The following is a 20,888-nucleotide window of genomic DNA, read 5'->3' as shown; positions in this document are numbered from 1 at the left end:
GCACAGTTAAACTCAGGCTTTAGGGTTCAGTATAAAAATGGCATAAAGAAACCTAAAGAAATTATTCCGATGTCCTCACAAGTGTAGCAATGCAAACGTTGCGCGCACAAGCGTGCGTGCGTGTGTGTGTGCGTGTGTTGAGCATGCATCTTTACCGCGTTCCCAGGCGCCGTGTGCGGAGCCCCATGAAGACGGATCGGATGAGTTTGCCGAAGGACGCGGCGTTCACGGGCTCCAGCTTCTGCTCCTGGCAGTGCAGCAGGTAGTGGCAGTATAGGGTGGAGCGTGGCAGACTCACTCCTTCAGCCGTCTCATAGTTGTCCAGCAACCACTGTACCTGACACACAGGCAGGGACACAACAACACAACACAACACACAGGCTGGAGCAGTTAGCAAACACCTGGAAGAGTTAACGTCCGTCCGAGGCGCGCACAAACACACGCACGCTAGGGCTGGGCAATTAACCTCATTAAGACCTGGAACGTTTCTGTGTCATTTTTAGATTTGAGCTAAAAAAGCATTATTTTACACTTTGCTAATTCAAAAATAGCAGATATACAAGCTCATAGCGCAGCACCGAGTGCCGCGCTATGAGCTTGTAGATCTGCTATTTTTGAAAAATCGAGAAAATGTGTGCAAATTAATACATTTATATTCTTTTAAAGCGAACATTTTAACTCAAAAACTCTTTGCTACTGGGGGTCCCTGGAACAACATATTTTGAGATGGGTGTCGGCGGCCAAATACATATCATTTTGGGCGTCCTTGACATGAAAAAGTTTGAGAACCACTGATGTAGAAACATGCGTTTTTCAGAAAACTGTTGGGATTTAGAAGACATTAGTAAGAATCGGCCTCAGGTCTTAATAGGTTAACTGAAAATACATCGAAACCAATATTTAGAAATATCATTTTTCTTCTTACACGTATATCAACAAATCAACCCCAAAAAACCTAATAGATTTGTATAAAAGGCTATTAGTCAGATTAACCACATAACCATGTATTATACTTTGTTGCACAGTGCAAAACAGCAAAAGTAGCGCAAATAACCGGTCTACAAGCTCACAACGTTTGTGCTTTATGAGCTGCTTGTAGACCTGCTATTTTCACAATTTGTTTAAGTAATCGTTAAATAATCGTAATCGAGGCAAAAGTTTGAAATAACCACGATATTGATTTGAAGTCATGTCGCCCAGCCCTAACAGACGCACATGCACATGCACACGTTGAACGTGCATGCTTGCGAGCAAGCATGTGGAAAATGCACAGTGAGTATATGTACACACACAGACTGACAAAACAAGAGTCACGTTTAATTCACATTCCTACACAGTAAAACATCCTCAGTAGTGATGTGTCGGTCATGATCGATTGGCTCATAAGAACTAGTTCTTTGCCGTGAGCGTGAACGAATACGTTCATGACTCGAAACCGTTGCGTTCACGGGTTCGTTCATGCCCCGCCCCCCGATCCGCAGAGACACACACACACACACACACACACACACAGGAGGACGGGAGCTTCAGCGTGCTTCCCGCGACAGGCAGGCGGACATGCATTGCAAATTTTGTGGATTGAAATGAAGGACTGCTGTTGTGTTGTTAGTGTTGTATTCATTGTTCCTGTAAAAAAGACCGGTGGTGACCAGATAGCACGACATTTAACTATGAAAGAAATATAGACAACTACTGATTGTCAGGTCACGGACAATTAACACGTTTCAGAATGAATACAATCTACACAGCCAACCACATAGTATAGCCAAAATAATAATAGTAACCAGAATGAATAAAATGTTTGAAAATAGCAGATCTACAAGCTCACAACGCGTTGTAAGCTTGTAGGTATAAAAAGTGATAAAAAGTGGGCTAAAGTGGTAAATGTATGTTTTATAATGTAATGTAATGTAACAAGTAACTAAAGTTTTCAAATAATTGTAGTGGAGTAAAAGTACAATATTTGCCTCTGAGATGTAGTTGAGTAGAAGTAAAAAATAATGATAATTGAAAATACTCAAGTAAAGTAAAAACACTTTATTTATTTATTATTTATTTATATTTATTATTAATTTAAATATATTACTTCTACACATTATATTACAAAGAAGATGGTGCAATTAGATCGTGAATGACAGTGCTGTGTTTCTGTACAGAGTAGACTGTGCAGTCATGTCAGTGTAGTCAGTGGGGTCAGATGCACACAGTTTCATGCAGTTAGCGTAGCGCATCGCATACGCTCCGCCGGGACCTGAAGCGGAACTGAACGAGAACGTGAACGAATCATTTGAACGAGTCTTTGCCGTGAACTGAACGAGAATCATTCGTTCACCGAAATGAACTGTTTTTCCCATCACTAATCCTCAGTGTTAATGTATTTATAGCGTTAAATTAACGCTGAGGAATATGCAGCGTAGGTCTGTGATAAAATAAATGACAAATATACATTCATTTGCGTGCCGTGGCATACAATGCTGGTATGCAATGACTTCATGAGCTGAGCTATTGATGGAATCCAAACATTGATTGCCCGGTGGTATCATATGGTGGCGGTATGATGAATCTGTGATGCAAAATACAAGGTTGCAATCTTTTCAGGCAAAAAAAAGAAACGTAATGAAAGATGTCCCATATCACATGCATTGTAATGATATGAAACTTGATGAGGTCATGGCTTTGCTCTCGATGTGGAGGAAATCACAGTTAAAAATAACGTATGTTGCATCGTATGTTTAGCACAGCCGTGCAAAGAAAGAATATATCTGTGCTGTCCGGCGGAAACCAGCTCACTCCAGGCATCCGCTGGCCTAGCGGTCTAGGCGAATATCATATGCGAGAAATTATTCTGATGTCCTCACAAGTGTAGCAATGCAAACGTCACGCACGCTGGTAATCCAGCTTGACAGCGTGTTGCGGGTTCGACTCCCGATTCCAGCCACCTTTGCTGTATGTCATCCCCCCATCTCTCTCCCCATTTCCTGTCAGCCTACTATCCTATCAATAAAGGCAGAAAAAGACCCAAAGAATATCTTTTTTTTTTTAAAGAAACCAGCTAACTCCAAAATGTTAATTTTTCAGGAAATGACTAAAACAAAACAAAAAGTGGGGTTTTTGTTTAAATTAGCTAAACGGACCTCAAAGCTCACAATGAGGTTGGAGGTCAAAAGGGGGTGGAGCCTGGAGTCAGCAAAACCAGCTAACTCCACCCCCCTTTGGTGGACTTAGCTGGTTTAGCAGAAAGTTTGAGGATTCAATGGAGTTAGCTGGTTTTGTCAGAAGCACTTTTTAATACTTTTCATTGGTTCAATATTTGTGAATATGGAGTTAGCTGGTTTCTGCCGGACAGCAACGATATTATATATGCATTATGCATAAAACATGTTAATAATACAACCTACAGACAGTGGTGGAAGAAGTACTTAGATGTTTAGATTAGGTGAAAGTAGCAATACTACAATTAAAACAAGTAAAAGTCCTGTATTAAAAAATGTCCTTGAGTAAGACTAGAGTAAGACCTTGAGTAAGTATTTATCAAAAATATACGTACAGTACCAAAGGTAAAAGTACTCATTATGCACAATGGTCCACTTCACAATTATATTATTGGATTGTAATTAATAATGCCTGAATGTGTGTATCACTGAAACGGTGGGGCTAATCTTAATAACTTGATGTCTTGCTGGGTAGCTTAACCTATAGTAATACATGATAATTTATCAGTTAATGTATGTTAATCTAAATCTACAACATAACATACATAAGCTGTCAAATAATTGTAGTTGACTAAAAAGTGCAGTGTTTGTCCCTGAGATGTAGTATAAAATATTGAGACATGGAAATGCTCAAGTAAAGTAAACCTCAACATTCTACAGTACAGTACAGTACAGTACTTTATTAAATGCTCTTATAGTTACTTCCCACCACTGCCCACAGCTATGCGTTTATGGCCCCAAAACAGAGCACCTTCACCCGACTTTTAACTGTGCTTTCCACTCGAACAGAACTTAAAAAATGACATCATCAGCGTGCGCCACCGGTGGGTTTGCGCGCATGTGTGTGTGTGATAACACAAAAAGGAAGGAAGGGTAGATTCCCGCGCTTGGCGCCTCTGCATACCTTTTTGTCTGCCGACGGCACGCTACTCTCCTCGCCCTCTGTAATACTCACAGTGACCGGGGAGGCTCGGGCGGGTGTACTGTGTGAGTAGCTCTGACTGGTGCTGCCCCCCACGCCCCCGCTGCTGCTGCCCAGCATGTAACCCCCCTGGATCACATAGCTGCCGGCCGCACCGCCGTTGGTCCCCGCCCCTTCCCCCGCCCCGTTGGCGGTGACCCCCGCGGTCACCACCGTGGCCCCTGCCGCCGCCACCCCCGGGGTGGCGCTGGCGGGCTGCGCCACAAACATGGACACCCCGCCCGACGTGCCGGCGGTGACAGAGACGGTGAGGGGCGTGCCAGGGGTGGAGGCCTGTGAGACAGAGGTGGATGGGGCTTCGTAGTACTGGGCGGCGGCTGTGGTCTGGGTGTACAGCGCCGCGTCTGTGTACGAGAAGCTGCCTGAGCGGCTGGAACGAGAGGGCGGGGAGGAGGGAGCGTTAGGGCGACATGGGAAGCAAAAGGGTCCTTATGTTGCGTTCACACTGGAAGCTACAAGCGATACAAAACTGCAAAGCAACGTTCACACTGGCAGCTACGACCTATACAACACTACAAAGCAACACAGCATATCTGTCGCGGAGTTGCTGTTTAAGTGTTGCACAACACGCTAGTTAATGCAATCAAGCATGTGTCTTGACGAGTGAGAAAAATATAAATGAAAATGTAAGAGGCTCGAGGTTAAAAGGAACAGGGAAGTAGCTGATGGAAATAATTTGTTTCCCCCCCCATTACAAGCAGGAATTGGGTGGAGAGAGAAGGTGAGTGGAAATGGTGAAACATTTGCTCTTTTGGAGCTTTGCAGCTGCTGGTGTGAAGTTGAAGCCAGCTCAACTTTTAATTTTGTAGCTTTGAAGCGGGCGTCAAAAGCTACAAGAGTCGGAACATCAGTCTGTCTGTATGTATTGTCATGTCGCTGGCTTCCATTGAAAATTAATGGTAACCTGTAGCTTTGTAGCTGCAGTTGAAGCCAGCTCAACTTGTCGCATTGTAGGACTGCAGCTTTGTAGATTTTGTAGCAGCGAAAAACGCCAGTGTCGCTTTGTATCTTCATGTCGCTGGTGTCCATTGAAAATGAATGGTAACCTGTACCTTTGTAGCTGCCAGTGTGAACGGTGAACGCAGCATTAAGCATGATTCATACTTTGTCGTACGATGGTGTTGCTCGCCGAAAACAGCCAATCTACAAGTTTGCAATGCGTTGGTTGCGAGCTTATCAATCAGCTATTGTCGTGTAACGGTCCGGACTATGAATTTTAAGTATTACAAAACCGCCCATTCACAAGAACGGCACGCGTGTGGTGGTCTGACTGGAGTCTTACATGGTGCTAGCTGTGTAGTTGCCGTCTGCCCCTTCCACATACTGCACTTGGTTGGTGTACACGTGTTGCACGGGCACCTGTGTCAGCTGCTGCTGCACCTGGGAAACACACACACACACACACACACACACACACACACACACACACACACAGTCAGATTCATTATCTCTGCCAATGAAGTTGGACTGGGGTTATTACTTTCGCCCAATTCCGTACATTTTTTTCTGTCTGCAAAATATAACCAGATTTTTATGATTACTTGGCGGCACCGAAGAGACTTTTGGGTCAAAAAGGTCAGTTCAATTGTAAATGGTACATTCAAATAGAGCCTTTATCCAAAGCGCTTTAACAATGTACATGTACATTCACCCAGGCCATTCACACACACACACACACACACACACACACACACACACACACACACACACACACACACACACACACACACACACACACACACACACACACACACACACACACACACACACACACATTTACATACCAACGGCAGAGGTCACCATACAAGGCACCAAACCTGCTCATTGAGAGCAGTTAGGGGGCTCAGTATCTTCCTCAGGGACACTTCAACACTATAAGCCTGGAGGAGCCAAGAACCTTCCACTCTACCACCTGAATCACTGCTGCCCACAAGGGCGGCAGTAGGTAGTGTTGGCAGGGGGTATGCACTCTACTGAGCACAGTTTGTTTCGGCTATGTACCCTAAGCCTGTGTGTGTGTGTGTGTGTGTGTGTGTGTGTGTGTGTGTGTGTGTGTGTGTGTGTGTGTGTGTGTGTGTGTGTGTGTGTGTGTGTGTGTGTGTGTATCTATGTATATCTGTGTCTCACTGAGTCAATGCTAATGCCTAGCGTGTTCAAAAGGTCATACAACCTGACCAGCCGCGACATGGCAATCGTGAGCTGTGTGTGTGTGTGTGTGTGTGTGTGTGTGTGTGTGTGTGTGTGTGTGTGTGTGTGTGTGTGTGTGTGTGTGTGTGTGTGTGTGTGTGTGTGTGTGTGTGTGTGTGTGTGTGTGTGTGTGTGTGTGTGTGTGTGTTACCTCCTGGCTGATGTGCACTGGCTGCAGGCTGGTGACACTGAGCTGGGTACCGGGCTCAGTCTTGGCGATCTGAGAGGTGGCCTGCACCACGGACCTCTGATGATGGAAGAATACACATACAGTACAGCATGATTAAAAAGGGGCTTTAGACCAGTGGTTCTCACATACAGTAGATAGGCCTGTCACAATTATTACATCATCGTTATTATTTGAGTTAATACAATGTTAATACATTTTCAAATATGAAAAAAGCAGAAATAGCTATTTCCGCTATATATTTAAAAAAAAAAATCTCTATGTTTAAGTCGTTTGTCATATCTGACCTGTGCAATTTTAGATTTTACGAAGCCTAAAAAGCGAACAAAAGTTTTATTTGGATTCATATGTTGCAATGTTTTGATTACGAAGCCTAAAAAGGGAACAGAAATTCCATTTTGATTCATACGTTCCAATGTTCACTTCGTGCCAAGCTGCGAGCTTGTACTTCTGCTATTTGTTTTACATTTTTCAAAAAAATCTTGAAAGTATGAGAACAACTGATTTAGAGGGCATGTGTAGAATGAGCCTCGGGTCTTAATGGGGTTAAGGGGAAAAGGTACCTTTCCCATGAAAATGGAAGCACCATAGATAATGTCGGCTCATAGAGATAAACAAAGAAATTATAATAATCTTGGACCCGACAAAATAAAATACGAAAAAAAATGTATTATTTATTTCACAATCATGATAATATTTTTGGGGGAAAGTGTTACTTTTATTCTGCACCTTTTTAAAAGCTGCTCTGTGGACGGATGTATTGTTTTCTTTTCATCATTAATCTGCACAGTGAAACTCATGCTACCCGCTGCTGCGGAAAATACTGTAAATGAAGACGTCTGTCTTTTATACTTTAAAAAAAATACATTCATAGTGGAAATAGCCGATGCGACATGTTGTGAGCTTGTAGATCTGCTATTTCTGAAAATGTTTGAAAATATATTAACATTTTTCAACATGGAAACAATTATGCAAAATAATTGCAATTATCTAAAATAATTGAGATTAGGCGATTATGTAATCATTGTAACAGGCCCTTGTGTGTGTGTGTGTGTGTGTGTGTGTGTGTGTGTGTGTGTGTGTGTGTGTGAGTGTGCGTTTTACCTGCTGGCCTGCCTGCACCTGCTGAACCACCTGTGTGGGAACCCCTGTCTGCACCACAGCTGGTGGGGAGCTGGAGTCTGATATGCTGTCATTGGAATGGAGGGAACCCTCTGAAGGACAATAATAATTGTCATTAATAATAATCATCATCAACATGACTTTATTAAATGGCTGATATAACCTTCATCTAATGTTATTCCGCTTTTGATTTAGTTTAAAGCAGTACAGAGTATAATACGTACTTTCCTACACAGCAAAACCCTGAGTATTATCATTTCTTTTCAATAATGCACATCAGCAGAAGGAAATAGACATGTTTCAGGCTGCCCTGGCCTATATGACTTCCTCAAACGCTTAAGGCCTAGGGGTGAAACGCGTCCATTTCCTTATTTTGTTATAATTTTTTTGCATAGTTATTTGCAGAGTGTTCGCGCCTTCATTTGCTATTTCTGTGGCATGTGGGGCCACCATAAGACTTTTGAGACAGGCAAGGCAAGGCAGTTTTATTTCTATAGCACATTTCAACAACAAGGCAATTCAGGGGTCCTTGGGGGGACACTAGGCGGTCCCCAGCTAAATTAGTTACTAATTAGCGCCACAATCATTTTATCCCCTTTATCCATATTTTCTACTTTGGCTATTCAAAAATAGCAGATATACAAGCTCATAGCGCATCACTTTGTGCCGCGCAATGAGCTTTTAGATCTGCTATTTTTGAAAAATCTTTTTAACACAAATCTTTGCTTCTGGGTGTACCTGGCATAACATATTTTCAGGTGGGGGTCCGCGGCCACATACATATCAATTTGGGGGTCCTTGGCACAATAACGATTGACAACCACTGGTGTAGACAACCACATGTTATGTAAGATACACATGGAGTCGCCAGCCGCTGCTTTTCCTCTGACAATGAGGACTTTCCCCAGGGAGAGCACGACGCTATCTCTCCTCCCAGTTCCGCTCCCTGCTGACCAGGCAGCCTGGCCGACCAACGGGAGGCGCTAGTGCAGCGACAAGGACACACAATCCCTTCCTTGTAGGCTTTCCCACCGGCGAACACTCTACCGATTGCCAAATGCCAGCCTAACCCTATAGTCTTCACAGTGTTGTGCGAGTAGTACTTTAAACCTGCACCACCCAAATGCCCTACACTCAGGAGTTTACTGTGTGCAAACAACACAGGAATAGAAGACAAACCTATCAACTACAAAGCATACAGACATTTTGGTGGGTGGCTAAAATAAAATGTCAAAACATATTAAGTATCCGGTAACACTTTACCATAAGGTAGGGTACATGAAATATGTATGAAAATACATTACATAATGCATTATAGGAGTACTTCACCCAAAAAATGTACTTATTTTTGAAGCCATGAGGCCTTGAATTCATGGAGATTTTTTAGTTTTTGCCGCATTCCTCACTCAAAGAGTCTCCTACTGAGTCCCGTATTGGCTGGTCATCAAATTATTCAAAAACATCAAAAACGAATTACCGTAGGTGAACTACTCCTTTAAGTATTGTTAACAAGAAAATGCATTATTTAATGCACTAATGCCGTGGCTATTTCATTAATGTCTCTGCATTTGTTTGGTTATTCAAAAATAGCAGATATACAAGCTCATAGTGCGGCACGAGTGGCGCGCTATGAGCTTGTAGATCTGCTATTTTTGGAAAAAAAAGAAATTGTGAACATTTGTGCAAATCTTTGAATATATATATTTTTAAAGCAAACATTTGAAACTCCAATCTTTGCTTCTGGGTGGGGGGGGGGTCCTTGGAACAAAATATTTTTCATATGTTCAATATTTTTATCTTTTATATTTTTTTCAAAACACGTAGAAAACTCAGGTTTTAATGGGTTAATAGCATTTCGGAGTCTTCATAGACTGATTTTAATAATTGCATTAGTACCGTACAAAGTTAGAGCTGTGCTACTTAATAGATTCCCCAGCTCTCCCTACCTGAAGGCTTCACGCTGACATCATCCAACCCCCCCCCCCCCCCCCCCCCGATCCACATCCCCATCTCATACCTCTGAGTGTGAGACCATCCCAGGCAGTAGTCTGCCTGGCTCACAAACTAGAATGAAGGTGAAGCCCACTCTGAAAAGGTTAACTGACCCACGCGGTGACGCCATATCATTGACGTAACGTGCAAATGAGGGATAGGAAACCGATTGTGTAAATGTCACCATTGCTAATTTTTGTATGTGCGGGCACGTCTGCTAACCCCCAGCAAGATGCCACCATGGGAGGCTGCCCCCTGACTACCAAGTCACGCCCTATGATGTGAATTTATGTCAATAGGCTCTATGCACAGCAGCCATATTGGGAATGAATTGGGCCCCTTCCTTACTTCCTTCACAGGTGTTACCAATGATACTAATTAAGGCTCTGTTCCATTTAGTGTGGCATAGTGGTTGTCTTATTTTCAAGGACCCTCATAACTCTGAGAGTGTACAAATGGAACCAAATGGACCCTTACGGGTCAATTTTGTTCCATTTGTACACTCTCAGAGTTACACACCCACCATAAGGGGCCATTTGGGAACCAAAATGGAGTGTTTCTAGTGAGCCAACATGCACGATATCAGCACCCTGACCAGAATGGAACAGAGCCTTCATTAGTATCATTGGTAACACCTGTGAAGGAAGTAAGAAGAGGCCCAATGTCTTTCCAATATGGCTGCTGTGCATAGAGCCTATTCCTGATTGTTCACAAGGCATTCATGGATGAAGTATGCCTACTTCATGTTCAGAAGTGTTCAAATGAAAGAAAGTTGCATAGCAGTTTATAGCAATACGCAGTAAATGCATGTTCATTCACGAGGGTTAAGGAATTTGGTGAAAGAAAAAGAAAAAGAAAAAAAAAGAAACGTACATAGGCAGTATGACCTAATACATTGGTTCTCAAAGTGGGGTCCGGGGACCCCCAGGGGTACTTGAGGGGGTTCCAGGGGGTACCCAGCAAAATGTGTTAATTTAGCATCACAATAATTATGACCTTTTATACTTAGGCTATTCAAAAATAGCAGATATACAAGCTCATAGCGCGGCACCGAGTGCCGCGCTATGAGCTTGTAGATCTGCTATTTTTGAAAAATCGTGAAAATGGGTGCCAACCTTTGACTATATATATATTTTTTTTTAAGCGAACATTTGTTGCTCAAATCTTTGCTTCTGGGGGTCCCTGGAACAAAATATTTGAGATAGCGGTCCGCGGCCAGATACATATCATTTTGGGGGTCCTTGACATGAAAAAGTTTGAGAACCACTGACCTAATAGATGCAGAGGAAGCATGTTAGAGCACAGAGAAGGACAGGTGTAGCCAACCACTTGTTCATTACAGGTCTAGCTCGTGATCAAGCTGTGCATCTGGAATGAGATGCTCAGGCCTTACCTGTGACAGTGACGACGACATACTGAGGTGTGCTTTGAGCGTTCCCAGACTGTGTGGGGGAGCCCTGGATCTCTGCAGTCACATACTGGGTCACATTCTGAGCTGGCTGGGCCTGTGCTGTGGGCTGGGCTTGGCTACCCGCTGCAGGCTTCTGGGTTACTATGAGTGTCGGAGTGGTTTGCTCAGTGGGAGTGGTTTGGCCCACAGGTGTGGTCACAGTGGGGGTGGCCACAGTGGTCTGAATCTCAGCCAGAAACTGAGTGCCGGCGGCAGGGGTGGAGGAGGACACGGGTTGCCCAATCGTGACTGTAACACCGGCCCCCTGCGGTTGGGTTGTCGGCTGCAGCTCTCCCACATAGCCTGAGGTGGCCATCATGAAATGCGGGAATCCACACTTTAAACGGGCAAAATAAGAGAGGCAAAGTCATTACTCAATTGCTCCAGGGCAAAAAAAAAGAAAGTTAAATATCATTCATGTGCATTTCTAATGTTAAAAAAATCAAGACATGGTTGTTCAAATGTTCAACCTGGCAGAGCTTTTAACGACATCTCCCTGGAACACATCCTAAACTTGACTGTGCATGCATCAAATCAGTCAATTCGATACGGAAAGCAGGCTGACATCCTCACATGGATGAGTAATAGTATGTGTGTGTGACCGAGTTCTTGCGAGACAGCAAGGTAGCAGGCAGGGGGGGGCGTGGGAGAGAAAAGGCATTCAGTCAGTGTCCCATTACCTGTAATGTGATCACCCAGCCACCTGCAGTGCTACAGTTACAGCTTACAGCTAAATGGCAGGAACGTGGCTATAGGCCACAAGCCTCACCACTTCTTAAAAACTTTTGGTTACTTTCGTAACCTCCGTTCCTTCCCTGAAGGAAGGGCACGAGATGTATTTCATATTCAACTGTAACACATAATGGAGGGACATTTCCATGTAATGCAACACCTAAACAAGAATTTAGATTTAGATTAGATGGTGTTTATTGTCCTCAGAGAGGTAATGCTTTTCCCAGATGACAAAATGGTGAATTAGACAAAGCATGTTAACGTAGTCCCACATTCTCCCTTGTACATGCAATCTTGGATTACACTCTCATTATAATCTTTGATTACACAGCAGCACCCTATATAGCAGTCTTGATGACTTGTGTACACACTATTTCACTTTGTCTCACTCATGCACTCTCTGACACGTGCACGGACGGACACACACACACACACACACACACACACACACACACACACGTGTTTGAATGAGTAAGAGAGAACATTGAAAGAGTAATCATGTTTAGCCAGTGTTGTTATATTCTATAAATTGTGTGAATGAAGCCAACACGAGTAGATCGTGAGAAATAAACAATAACAGTATTGTTACAACAACACCATCAAAAGGACATGACATTATAACTGCTAACCTGGAGGCACCTGTGATGATCAGTATAACTGCCACGCCCCTTTTCACTTCAGATCCTACCAAACCAAACTGTCGTGGCTGCCTTCATGTCTTTCACTAAAACTTTCATTTATTCGGCTTGACCGTTCATGTTTTGAATGAATGGTGCCTTAATAACGGTCTCAACTGGGTCCTTGTTGCCTGTCCCAACGTTTAGAGCATTATAACCACAAAGTAGCACCACAATATAACACTAAACCCTCATTTATACTTGGTTGCATGCAGTAAATAGCAGATCTACAAGCTGACCCGTGATGCCTGGTGAACGGGTGAGCTCGTAGATCTGCTATTTACTGAGCCCGACAGCAGCACCCAACAAAGTATAAATGAGGCTTAATATCCACCCAGTGACTGTACTTTAAACTTGCCCTAACCTTACGTCAGAACGCCTTGGGTACGTTAATAGCGTTATAACTACGTTATTGTGTTGTGCTGAAAGCCTCAGCCTGTCATGGATCAGTTTTTTGCGTTAATAGCGACATGATGGCACGTCTGGTCTGGCATCTCGTTTAAAATGCCAAACATTCTATCTCTAGAGCAGGGGTCTTCAACAGGGGGTCCGGGAGCACTAGGGGGGGTCCTCGGAATTACTACAGGGGAGCCGCCAAATCTTTGAGCAATAGGATCTTTTTTTTGCATTAACCACTTATTCTGAGGAGAACTTTAGCCAAATATAGCAGATCAGTTGTGAGCTTGTAGATCGGCTATTTTCGGCAATGAGGGTTGGTGTGTAGGGAAAGAAGAACATAACAAGTACATAGTGAAAGGTCAAGTTCACTAAGTAATAACGGTTTAAGTAGGTAACATTTTCAGACATTTAATGTCAGAAAATACACATTAACATGAACACACGCCGCTTGACAGTGCTGTCAAACAAGTCTATGAAGCTATCTATGAAACCTAGGAAAAAAGTTTAATCTGCAACACAATGTTATACATTATATAGTGGGGGTCCCTGCTTCATCTTTCGCTCGGCTAAGGGGTCCCCTTGACCAGAAAAAAACGTTGAGGACCCCCTGGTCAAGCGAATCCACGTCGGTTACACATCCTGAAGAGAGCTGCTCTCTGATGCTAGCCAGGCTAGCAGGAAAGCTAGTCGGTCTCTACAACAACCCAACCGCCATTTTGTACCCTTTGCATTTGACATCGCCATAACAACGGCCTGTAGCTGCGTCGTCATGGCAAGAAACCCCAACCAACGTCCCCTCGAACCCGTAGCCACAACAACTACCAACACGCTCCATTCATTAATATAGCACCTAGGCGACGACTAGTTAGCAGGCTAACGCTAGCCACCAGTTCGCTGTTATTATGGCTACCGAAACTAGAAAGGAGGGGAAAGGAGAAAACAGCTTGCCTTCAAAATAAAATTCTATTGAAATGTTAAAAAAAAATATTTACGTTTTTTCTTTGAGAGCTTCGGCCTCTGGGCTCCGAATGAATTCTCCTCACCGGTGTTTATATTATTTGTATTTTTTATTTTTTTTATTTTCTTCTTCCTTGGAAGGATTGGGTGGTTGTTGTTGTTGTTGACTCTGGTTGCTGTGGTTCTTGTCGCCAGGGCTACCGTGGCTATGGCGCTGCTTCGTCCTCCTCACCAGGGCAACTGTTGCTACCCACCCGCTCTCCTCCCCTCCCACTTCCGACGCTCCCATTGGCTGAGACGCTCCCAGTGTCTCTTAAAGGGGCAGGCGCCACACCACACTGATTCTTCTCAACCCTTTTCTATTTCAAGGACCCCCATTTAATGGCATTTCTTTCTCTGGGACCCCAATTTATATTGTAAATCAATGTTAATGTAACTCTGAGAGAACAAGTCCATTTGGTTCCATTTGTACACTCTCAGAGTTACAGACCCATAGCGGTCCATTTGGTGCCTAACTATTCATCATTTAGCTGGGGACCCCCTGGAACTCCCTCAGTTTTATTTTATCTTATTTATGTATTTATTTTGTCTCTGGGGCCCAAGCTACACTGGACTTATTTAACTCTGAAAGTGTACAAATGGAACCATATGGACCTTTTACAGGTCCATTTTGGTTTCATTTGCACACGGTCAGTGATACAGACCCATGGGGGGTCCATTTTGTGGTCCCCGGACCTGAAGTTGAGAAACAGTGGACCACCACATCTGGGAGTACAAAGGATCCCTCTCCCATTTGTGGGAAGTGCTTGTCTATCACACCAATAGGAATTTCTTTGCTTTTTTATTTTGCTTTTTTTTTTTTTTTTTTTTACAAATGAAGGCGGACTCTCTGCCACAGAAAGTGATTGGCTCGTCCTGGTGCTTGTTGAAATTGTACAGGCTATGATTTGATAGTTACATTGAGATGTTTTATTGATAGAGACGGTATTGCCTCCATGTGTCATGTCGTTGAGGATGAAGCGTTGAAGCATGTACAGTATCATCAAAGCCAATATGACAAGGGACAGATAAATATTAAGCTCATCACGGATGGCATAGTTGGTAGCAGATCAGTATAACTTATTTAGTATCTTTCTTGCTGGCATGGGTAGACAAATATAAACATACTCCATAGAACATGCCTGTGCAAGGAGAAGGTATAGCTTTGTTGAGACAGCATCCTATCTTTCAGTATCAACATGTGGGTCTTGTAAGGATTGGAAATTGAGCTCTGTAGGCCGATTTGGAAAAAAAGGAAATTGTTGGCGTGACACCTTTATGTACATGGTCCAAATGGTACAATGTGCTATTTGTAAACATAGATATATACCATACTGTATTATATTACATTATTACATGATTATTGAAGGATAATTGTATTGCTATTTTGCTATTTTTATTCCTAACATATTCCTATTATTATTACTATTGTATGTTTCTTTTATGGTTATCCACAGTTGAGGAAGCTTAAAAGTATAAGAATGTCACTGCCTACAACGTTGCTACCAGCTGTATTGCATCATGTATGTGACAATAGATGCCCTTGAACCTTGAACCATACACATAATATCTAATAAAAAGTATACTCAATAATAGTGTTCTGCTATTGCTCTCTTGACCTCTCCTGGCCACCACTCTGACGCTGTGCGGATGAATCTCAGTGTACGCGGTGTCACCAAAAATGCCATGTTGTTATCGATACATTACGAATTCACTGTCCCCATTGTTATTTCTAAACGAACGACCTTTGACTATGTGCATGCACCGATAGTGTTGTGGGCTTTTGCCTCACTCATAATAGGACTTCTATGCTATCTCACTTTGAAAATGTCACTGGCCCTGTCTCAGTCCCCTGTCACCCAGCTCCTGGTTCTGTGGACAAAGGAGGGGATGAGAGCTTGTCGGGGTGCATCTGTCCTTAAGGTTAAATGGGGTCAGGTGTCATCTAATTGCAAGAAAAAATGAAACAATTATAATGAATGTACAAATACATTTACTATACTATATACTCATCCGCATATAACAAGAGCAATCATCATTTCATCATCATTTTAAAATGTCTTTTCACAGAGAGAGATAATTGCAACTGTAACATCCAGGATTTGAACCCTGGTCTTCTGTGTGGGAAACCAAACATCTACCACTCTCAGGCAAGAGGCTTGGGCTTATGAGCTTCAGACAGGGCTATGTGTGAACCAGTAGGTGTCATACCCAACACCAGGGTCTAAATTCTTCAATGGAAGAATAGCACCTCTAACCTCTGCAGATGTACTAATTGTATTGTATTGTATCAACATACTGTACCATACAGATTGGTTAATATTACATTGTATTCATTAAAATAAGTTCCAGATTGAACCCTGTCCATTTCAAAACACATTTTTATGCAACATATTTTTTCTAACAAAAGTCAAAGGTGTCTTGATGCAGGTGAAACAAAAAGGTGGTGGTATTCATTTAAGCTAAAACACACAAAAAAACACAACTAGGACAAGGAAACATGCAACATACTGTTTAACAGATACAGTTATCCCAGTGTTGTCCCCATGTTGTCCCTATGTTTCACAGTGAGAACAGTTTTTGGTCACTGCTCTTACCTTTAGCACTCACTTGGTCTCTAAAAGCTTGTAAACTGGTTGTGTTTCCTGTGAATTTTATATGCCTTATGCTGGAACAAAATATGTGAATAGCATAAACAGCGGCCATAATGAATGAATCAGTGGAACAGTATAAGTGAATTATTATACCATAGCTAGGGTCATATCAGATGCCCTTTTGGACAAACTTTATCATGACAGTATATTGCTTCTCATATTCACAGTCACTGTATGTATGTTTTGCATAAATAGATTTAAGTGTGCTCTACGTCAAAGTATGAGGGATATTTGTGTGAAGCATATTTGCCTTGAAAACAGGATGAAAAATAGAAAAGGCATGTGTGACATGGTGAAATGCGATCAGATTACTAAGGCCACTGACATCAGCTGTACTCATTAATTATGCCACCTTTTGGTCCAGGTTTTGTCTCCATAAAGGTCTCTGGTACTATCACTCCCTCCAATCAATGACTCCCTTGGGAGGTGGGGGGGTGGGGGACTATGTACGCACGTTGTCTCTTTTACAGGGCTCCAAGCTCCTTTATAAACCAAACCTTGGTCACCTGTAAAGTCACAACTCTTGCAAAGGAACAGAAACACAGCAGAGAGAAAGCGACAGAGAGAAAGCGCTAAACACTGCTCGAAAGAAACTGCCATTAACAACCCCATCACACCAGCGCTGAGGATCTGCTCTCATTTCAAACATCACTCTTACTTCATCTCCTTGGTTCGCTATGTGGAAAGCCACGGTACTAGCTGTCTGTCTTCTGGTGGCTGCAGTGCACGCCATGGATGGCCCAACATATGGCGTGAAGCTCTGTGGTCGTGAGTTCATCCGGGCGGTTATATTCACTTGCGGAGGATCACGGTGGAGACGGTCCCTTGGAAGTTCAGGTGAGAGACAGAGACCAAGGGCACTTTAGCTTATAACTGACATGTGAACTGTGAATCAGTGTTTTTGTGTCTCCCATGATAGTTGAATGTTATATTACTGTAAATAACAGGTACAGGTTCAAGTGACAAATGTTTGACTTTTTAAACTCAATGACTATTCCTTAGTATTCAGTTATTCTTGATTCTTGCATAATGATTAGAGGAATAATACAGGGGGATGTGTTTGTAATGCTATTACTTCCTGTGTGTCTTGCGGTGGCATGACTTATCTGTATTATGTTGCCTCACAGCAAGAAGGTCATGGGTTCAAACCCAACTAGGGCCTTTCTGTGTGGAGTTTGCATGTTTTCTCTGTGTTCAAGTGGTTTATTTCCCACACCATATGACATGCATATTAGGGAAACGCTCCTGTCAGTGGCCCAGCTCTAGTCAGTGACTGCTCAGTGCTCCTACAGTATAATTCAAATAGGTTAAACGCAAAAGGACAGATTTCCCCACTGGGATCAATCAAGTATAACTTATTTGTCCATCCGCTGCAGTTCTACCTTTCATTTTTGAAAAAAAACAAAAAAAAAACACTAATCAACAAATTTCAATCTTGAGATTTCAATCTTGTTTTTTATTTTTTTTTGCATAGTGTTCTATCACTATGAACGTCAGATCTAAAAAAAAAAAAAGGTATTAAAAACGCAATGCCTACTGCCGGGATGGAGTTATGAAATTTTTCTACTGTACCATTCATCCTAAGATATCATAACATCATAGAAAAGGTAAGAAAACCGTGGTCCAAAATTCCCCTTTAAATTACAATTCGTAAAGAGGAATGATTCTGCCCTTAAGATTAAGGACATGGATCTTATTTTGTAAAGAGTTATGCAATTGTCCATCAACTAAAACATTAAGCATTGCATTGGTGATAGAAAGCAAGGTGTGTTTGTTTATGTGGCAGTCTGGCAGACATACTGTGTGTACTCAAAAATGACACCCAATTATCTTTAATTTGACTGTATGTCATTGTACAATGAATAGCAAAAACAGCTGATCTACAAGCTCACAACATCTCACATCACGACGTTGTGATCTTTTAGATCTTTTATTTTCACAATAATGACATACCCGAAATAGGGATGCCAGTTGAAAGTGGTTGGGGAACAGGTAATGGGCCTTTCACCCAGAAGTCTCAGCCCCAACCTCTCCCAGTCTCTGATGCTGAGCTTTGCAATACCTTTTCAAATGAATTCTTTCAACACTGGAGATTGAAGAACAGGATTAGAAATCTTTTGGAGTCCCAAGGGGCAGGTGTGAGTTTCTAAACTGTTTAGAATGGCAAAAAGAATTGTAGCCTACTGCTGCAGTTTAGTTTGACTCTCACTAAGAATATTAAACATAAAAAAAGAAAGCATGTGTCGCAACTTATTGATTCCAATCTTTACCGTGTTTCAGGAGACCTTTCGGAAGACCCGTTCACCTTGACCCATGCCCCTGAAGAAGACTCTTCAGAGGGCTGGACTGAGGACTCTGCCACGGGCATGGAGGGTGTCTTCCAACAGACCAGTGATCTTGGCTTCCACAGCCCCTCAAGCAACGCCCAGGAAGGTGTGTTCAGCAGGCATGCCCGCTCCATCATCTCTGACGAGATCCTGGAAGCCTTGCGCAAGGCTGACCGCAAGGGTCGCGACGTGGTGGTGGGCTTGTCCAACGCCTGCTGCAAGTGGGGCTGCAGCAAGAGCGAGATTAGCTCTCTCTGCTGAGAATCTACCTAAAAAAAGGCATTGAGATACAGGCTACACACACACACACACACACACACGCACACGCGCACACGCGCACACACGCACACACGCACACGCGCACACGCACACGCACACACACACACACACACACACACACACACACACACACACACACACACACACACAAAGGCATGCCCACGCATGCACAACCCACAAACGTGAGCAGTCTGCACAACCACATAAATAGATGCACACATGCGGTGCACAAACGCGTTCACTTTGTGTTTTTCCCCTTCACAGTAGGCCTACTTGTCATTCTCAGTACTGATCTTTAGCCCTTTTCTTTGACTTGGAGATTTGGATCATAATGTTTGGATTGGAGGTCCTGGTAATGTTCTACTTATTTCTGTGTGTGAGATGTGTGCGATATAGGTGAGGAGTGCAGATGTTGAAATAATGATCACATCTCTCGATTTCTATGTATTCCACTCGCCACAGTAAAGAAAAGCCTCCTGTTTCAGGCTAAACATAGAGTTGTTTTGTTCTGCCTCTCTGCCTGTCTTTTGTCTCCAGAATTTTAATAAAATCTTGATTTGCCTCAGCTGTATTTTCTCACTTTATCCTTCACCATCACCACCGCAGCACGCACAGTCAAGTTCCAAGTCAATTGGATAAAATGCCAGCATCAAGCACCATTGATGACCATCATGATAGGCTACAGAGCAAAATGAGATTGGAAGGGGGCAATAAGCTCTCGTCCACTTTATCTAGCGGTGGAAAGTAACTGAGCACATTTACTTAAGTACTGTTAGTTAAGTACAATTTTGAGGTACTTTTACTTACTCAAGTATTTCCATTTAAAAAATGTTTTTATCAGTCTTACTCCTGTTTTTGTACTTATTGTTTTTACTCCACTACAATTATTTTACAGCTTTTGGATACAATAGTTACTTATTAGATTATTTATTGTTATTTAGATTATTAATACAAAACACACATTAACCACGTAAACCCTATTCTATACTACGACTATTCGGAAATAGACGATCTACAAACTTATGAATACTTTTACTTCGGTACTTTGTTGCTGTTAATTGTTAAATAGCTCTAGTCTATATTCTGGTAGTAGCTATTGCTATAGAGTGTTTGTTCAGTAACAGGAGTCTCCATGTCTCTCCAGCTCCAGCTTATTAAACAGAAAAGGAGAGCAACAGAAAAAACAATTTTACCACCTGAAAATGTATTTTCTGTTTATTAAAGAGCTGGAGAGACAGGCCCCCCGCCCTGTTAGCCTACTGAACAAACATTCTACACTAATGTAATGATTCCTATCAGAATAGGCAGTGCTTCAACATTATAACAAATTTATATATATTTTTTTACTTAAGTAGTTTAAATTTGAACTTTGTGTGAGGTCAGGTGGTGCAACTGGCTCTAGAAGAATGTTTTGTGGGCACCAAATTGGTGCCCATGTTTACTGTTACAGAACATTAGCACATGAATCATAATAAGAAATTCCGGAAAGTGGGCGGGGCACATGTTGAACACACACACACACGCACACGCACCACGCACGCGCGCGCGTGCAGTCGTTTATTTATACTCCATTGCGCAAGCGCGTCGCTTGTCCGAAAAACAGAACAGATCTACACGCTACCAACGCGTCGCGACGGTAGCGATACTCGACGCGTTAGTAACTTGTAGATCTGTTCTTTTTTTTTGAGAAGC

General features: G+C 42.6%; 2 protein-coding genes across 6 annotated transcripts in view; one reads left to right on the top strand and one right to left on the bottom strand.

The window, feature by feature from the left end:
- Positions 1-17,379, bottom strand: part of rfx1a (regulatory factor X, 1a (influences HLA class II expression)) — a 30,400-nt gene extending 13,021 nt beyond the window's left edge. The window contains exons 1-7 of one of the 5 annotated variants that reach the window (XM_084072304.1): positions 17,249-17,379; positions 11,076-11,469; positions 7,673-7,782; positions 6,533-6,628; positions 5,477-5,574; positions 4,117-4,564; positions 156-337 (exon numbers count right to left, since the gene is read on the bottom strand). In XM_084072304.1, coding sequence (XP_083928430.1) covers positions 156-337; positions 4,117-4,564; positions 5,477-5,574; positions 6,533-6,628; positions 7,673-7,782; positions 11,076-11,469; positions 17,249-17,368 — 1,448 coding nt within the window. In that variant the 5' untranslated portion in view covers positions 17,369-17,379. Of the gene's footprint in view, positions 1-155; positions 338-4,116; positions 4,565-5,476; positions 5,575-6,532; positions 6,629-7,672; positions 7,783-11,075; positions 11,470-13,932; positions 14,120-17,248 lie in introns of those variants that run through there. The other 4 variants (XM_084072305.1, XM_084072306.1, XM_084072307.1 and 1 more) reach the window with 4 other exon arrangements.
- Positions 1-20,888, top strand: part of LOC311055986 (far upstream element-binding protein 2-like) — a 184,890-nt gene that overhangs the window by 27,684 nt on the left and 136,318 nt on the right. The gene's annotated exons all lie outside the window — the stretch shown is intronic.

Source organism: Gymnoscopelus microlampas (genome assembly GCF_963454915.1).
Source record: "Gymnoscopelus microlampas genome assembly, chromosome: 11".
NCBI lineage: Eukaryota > Metazoa > Chordata > Actinopteri > Myctophiformes > Myctophidae > Gymnoscopelus > Gymnoscopelus microlampas.
This window is presented reverse-complemented; position numbering and strand designations above follow the sequence as displayed.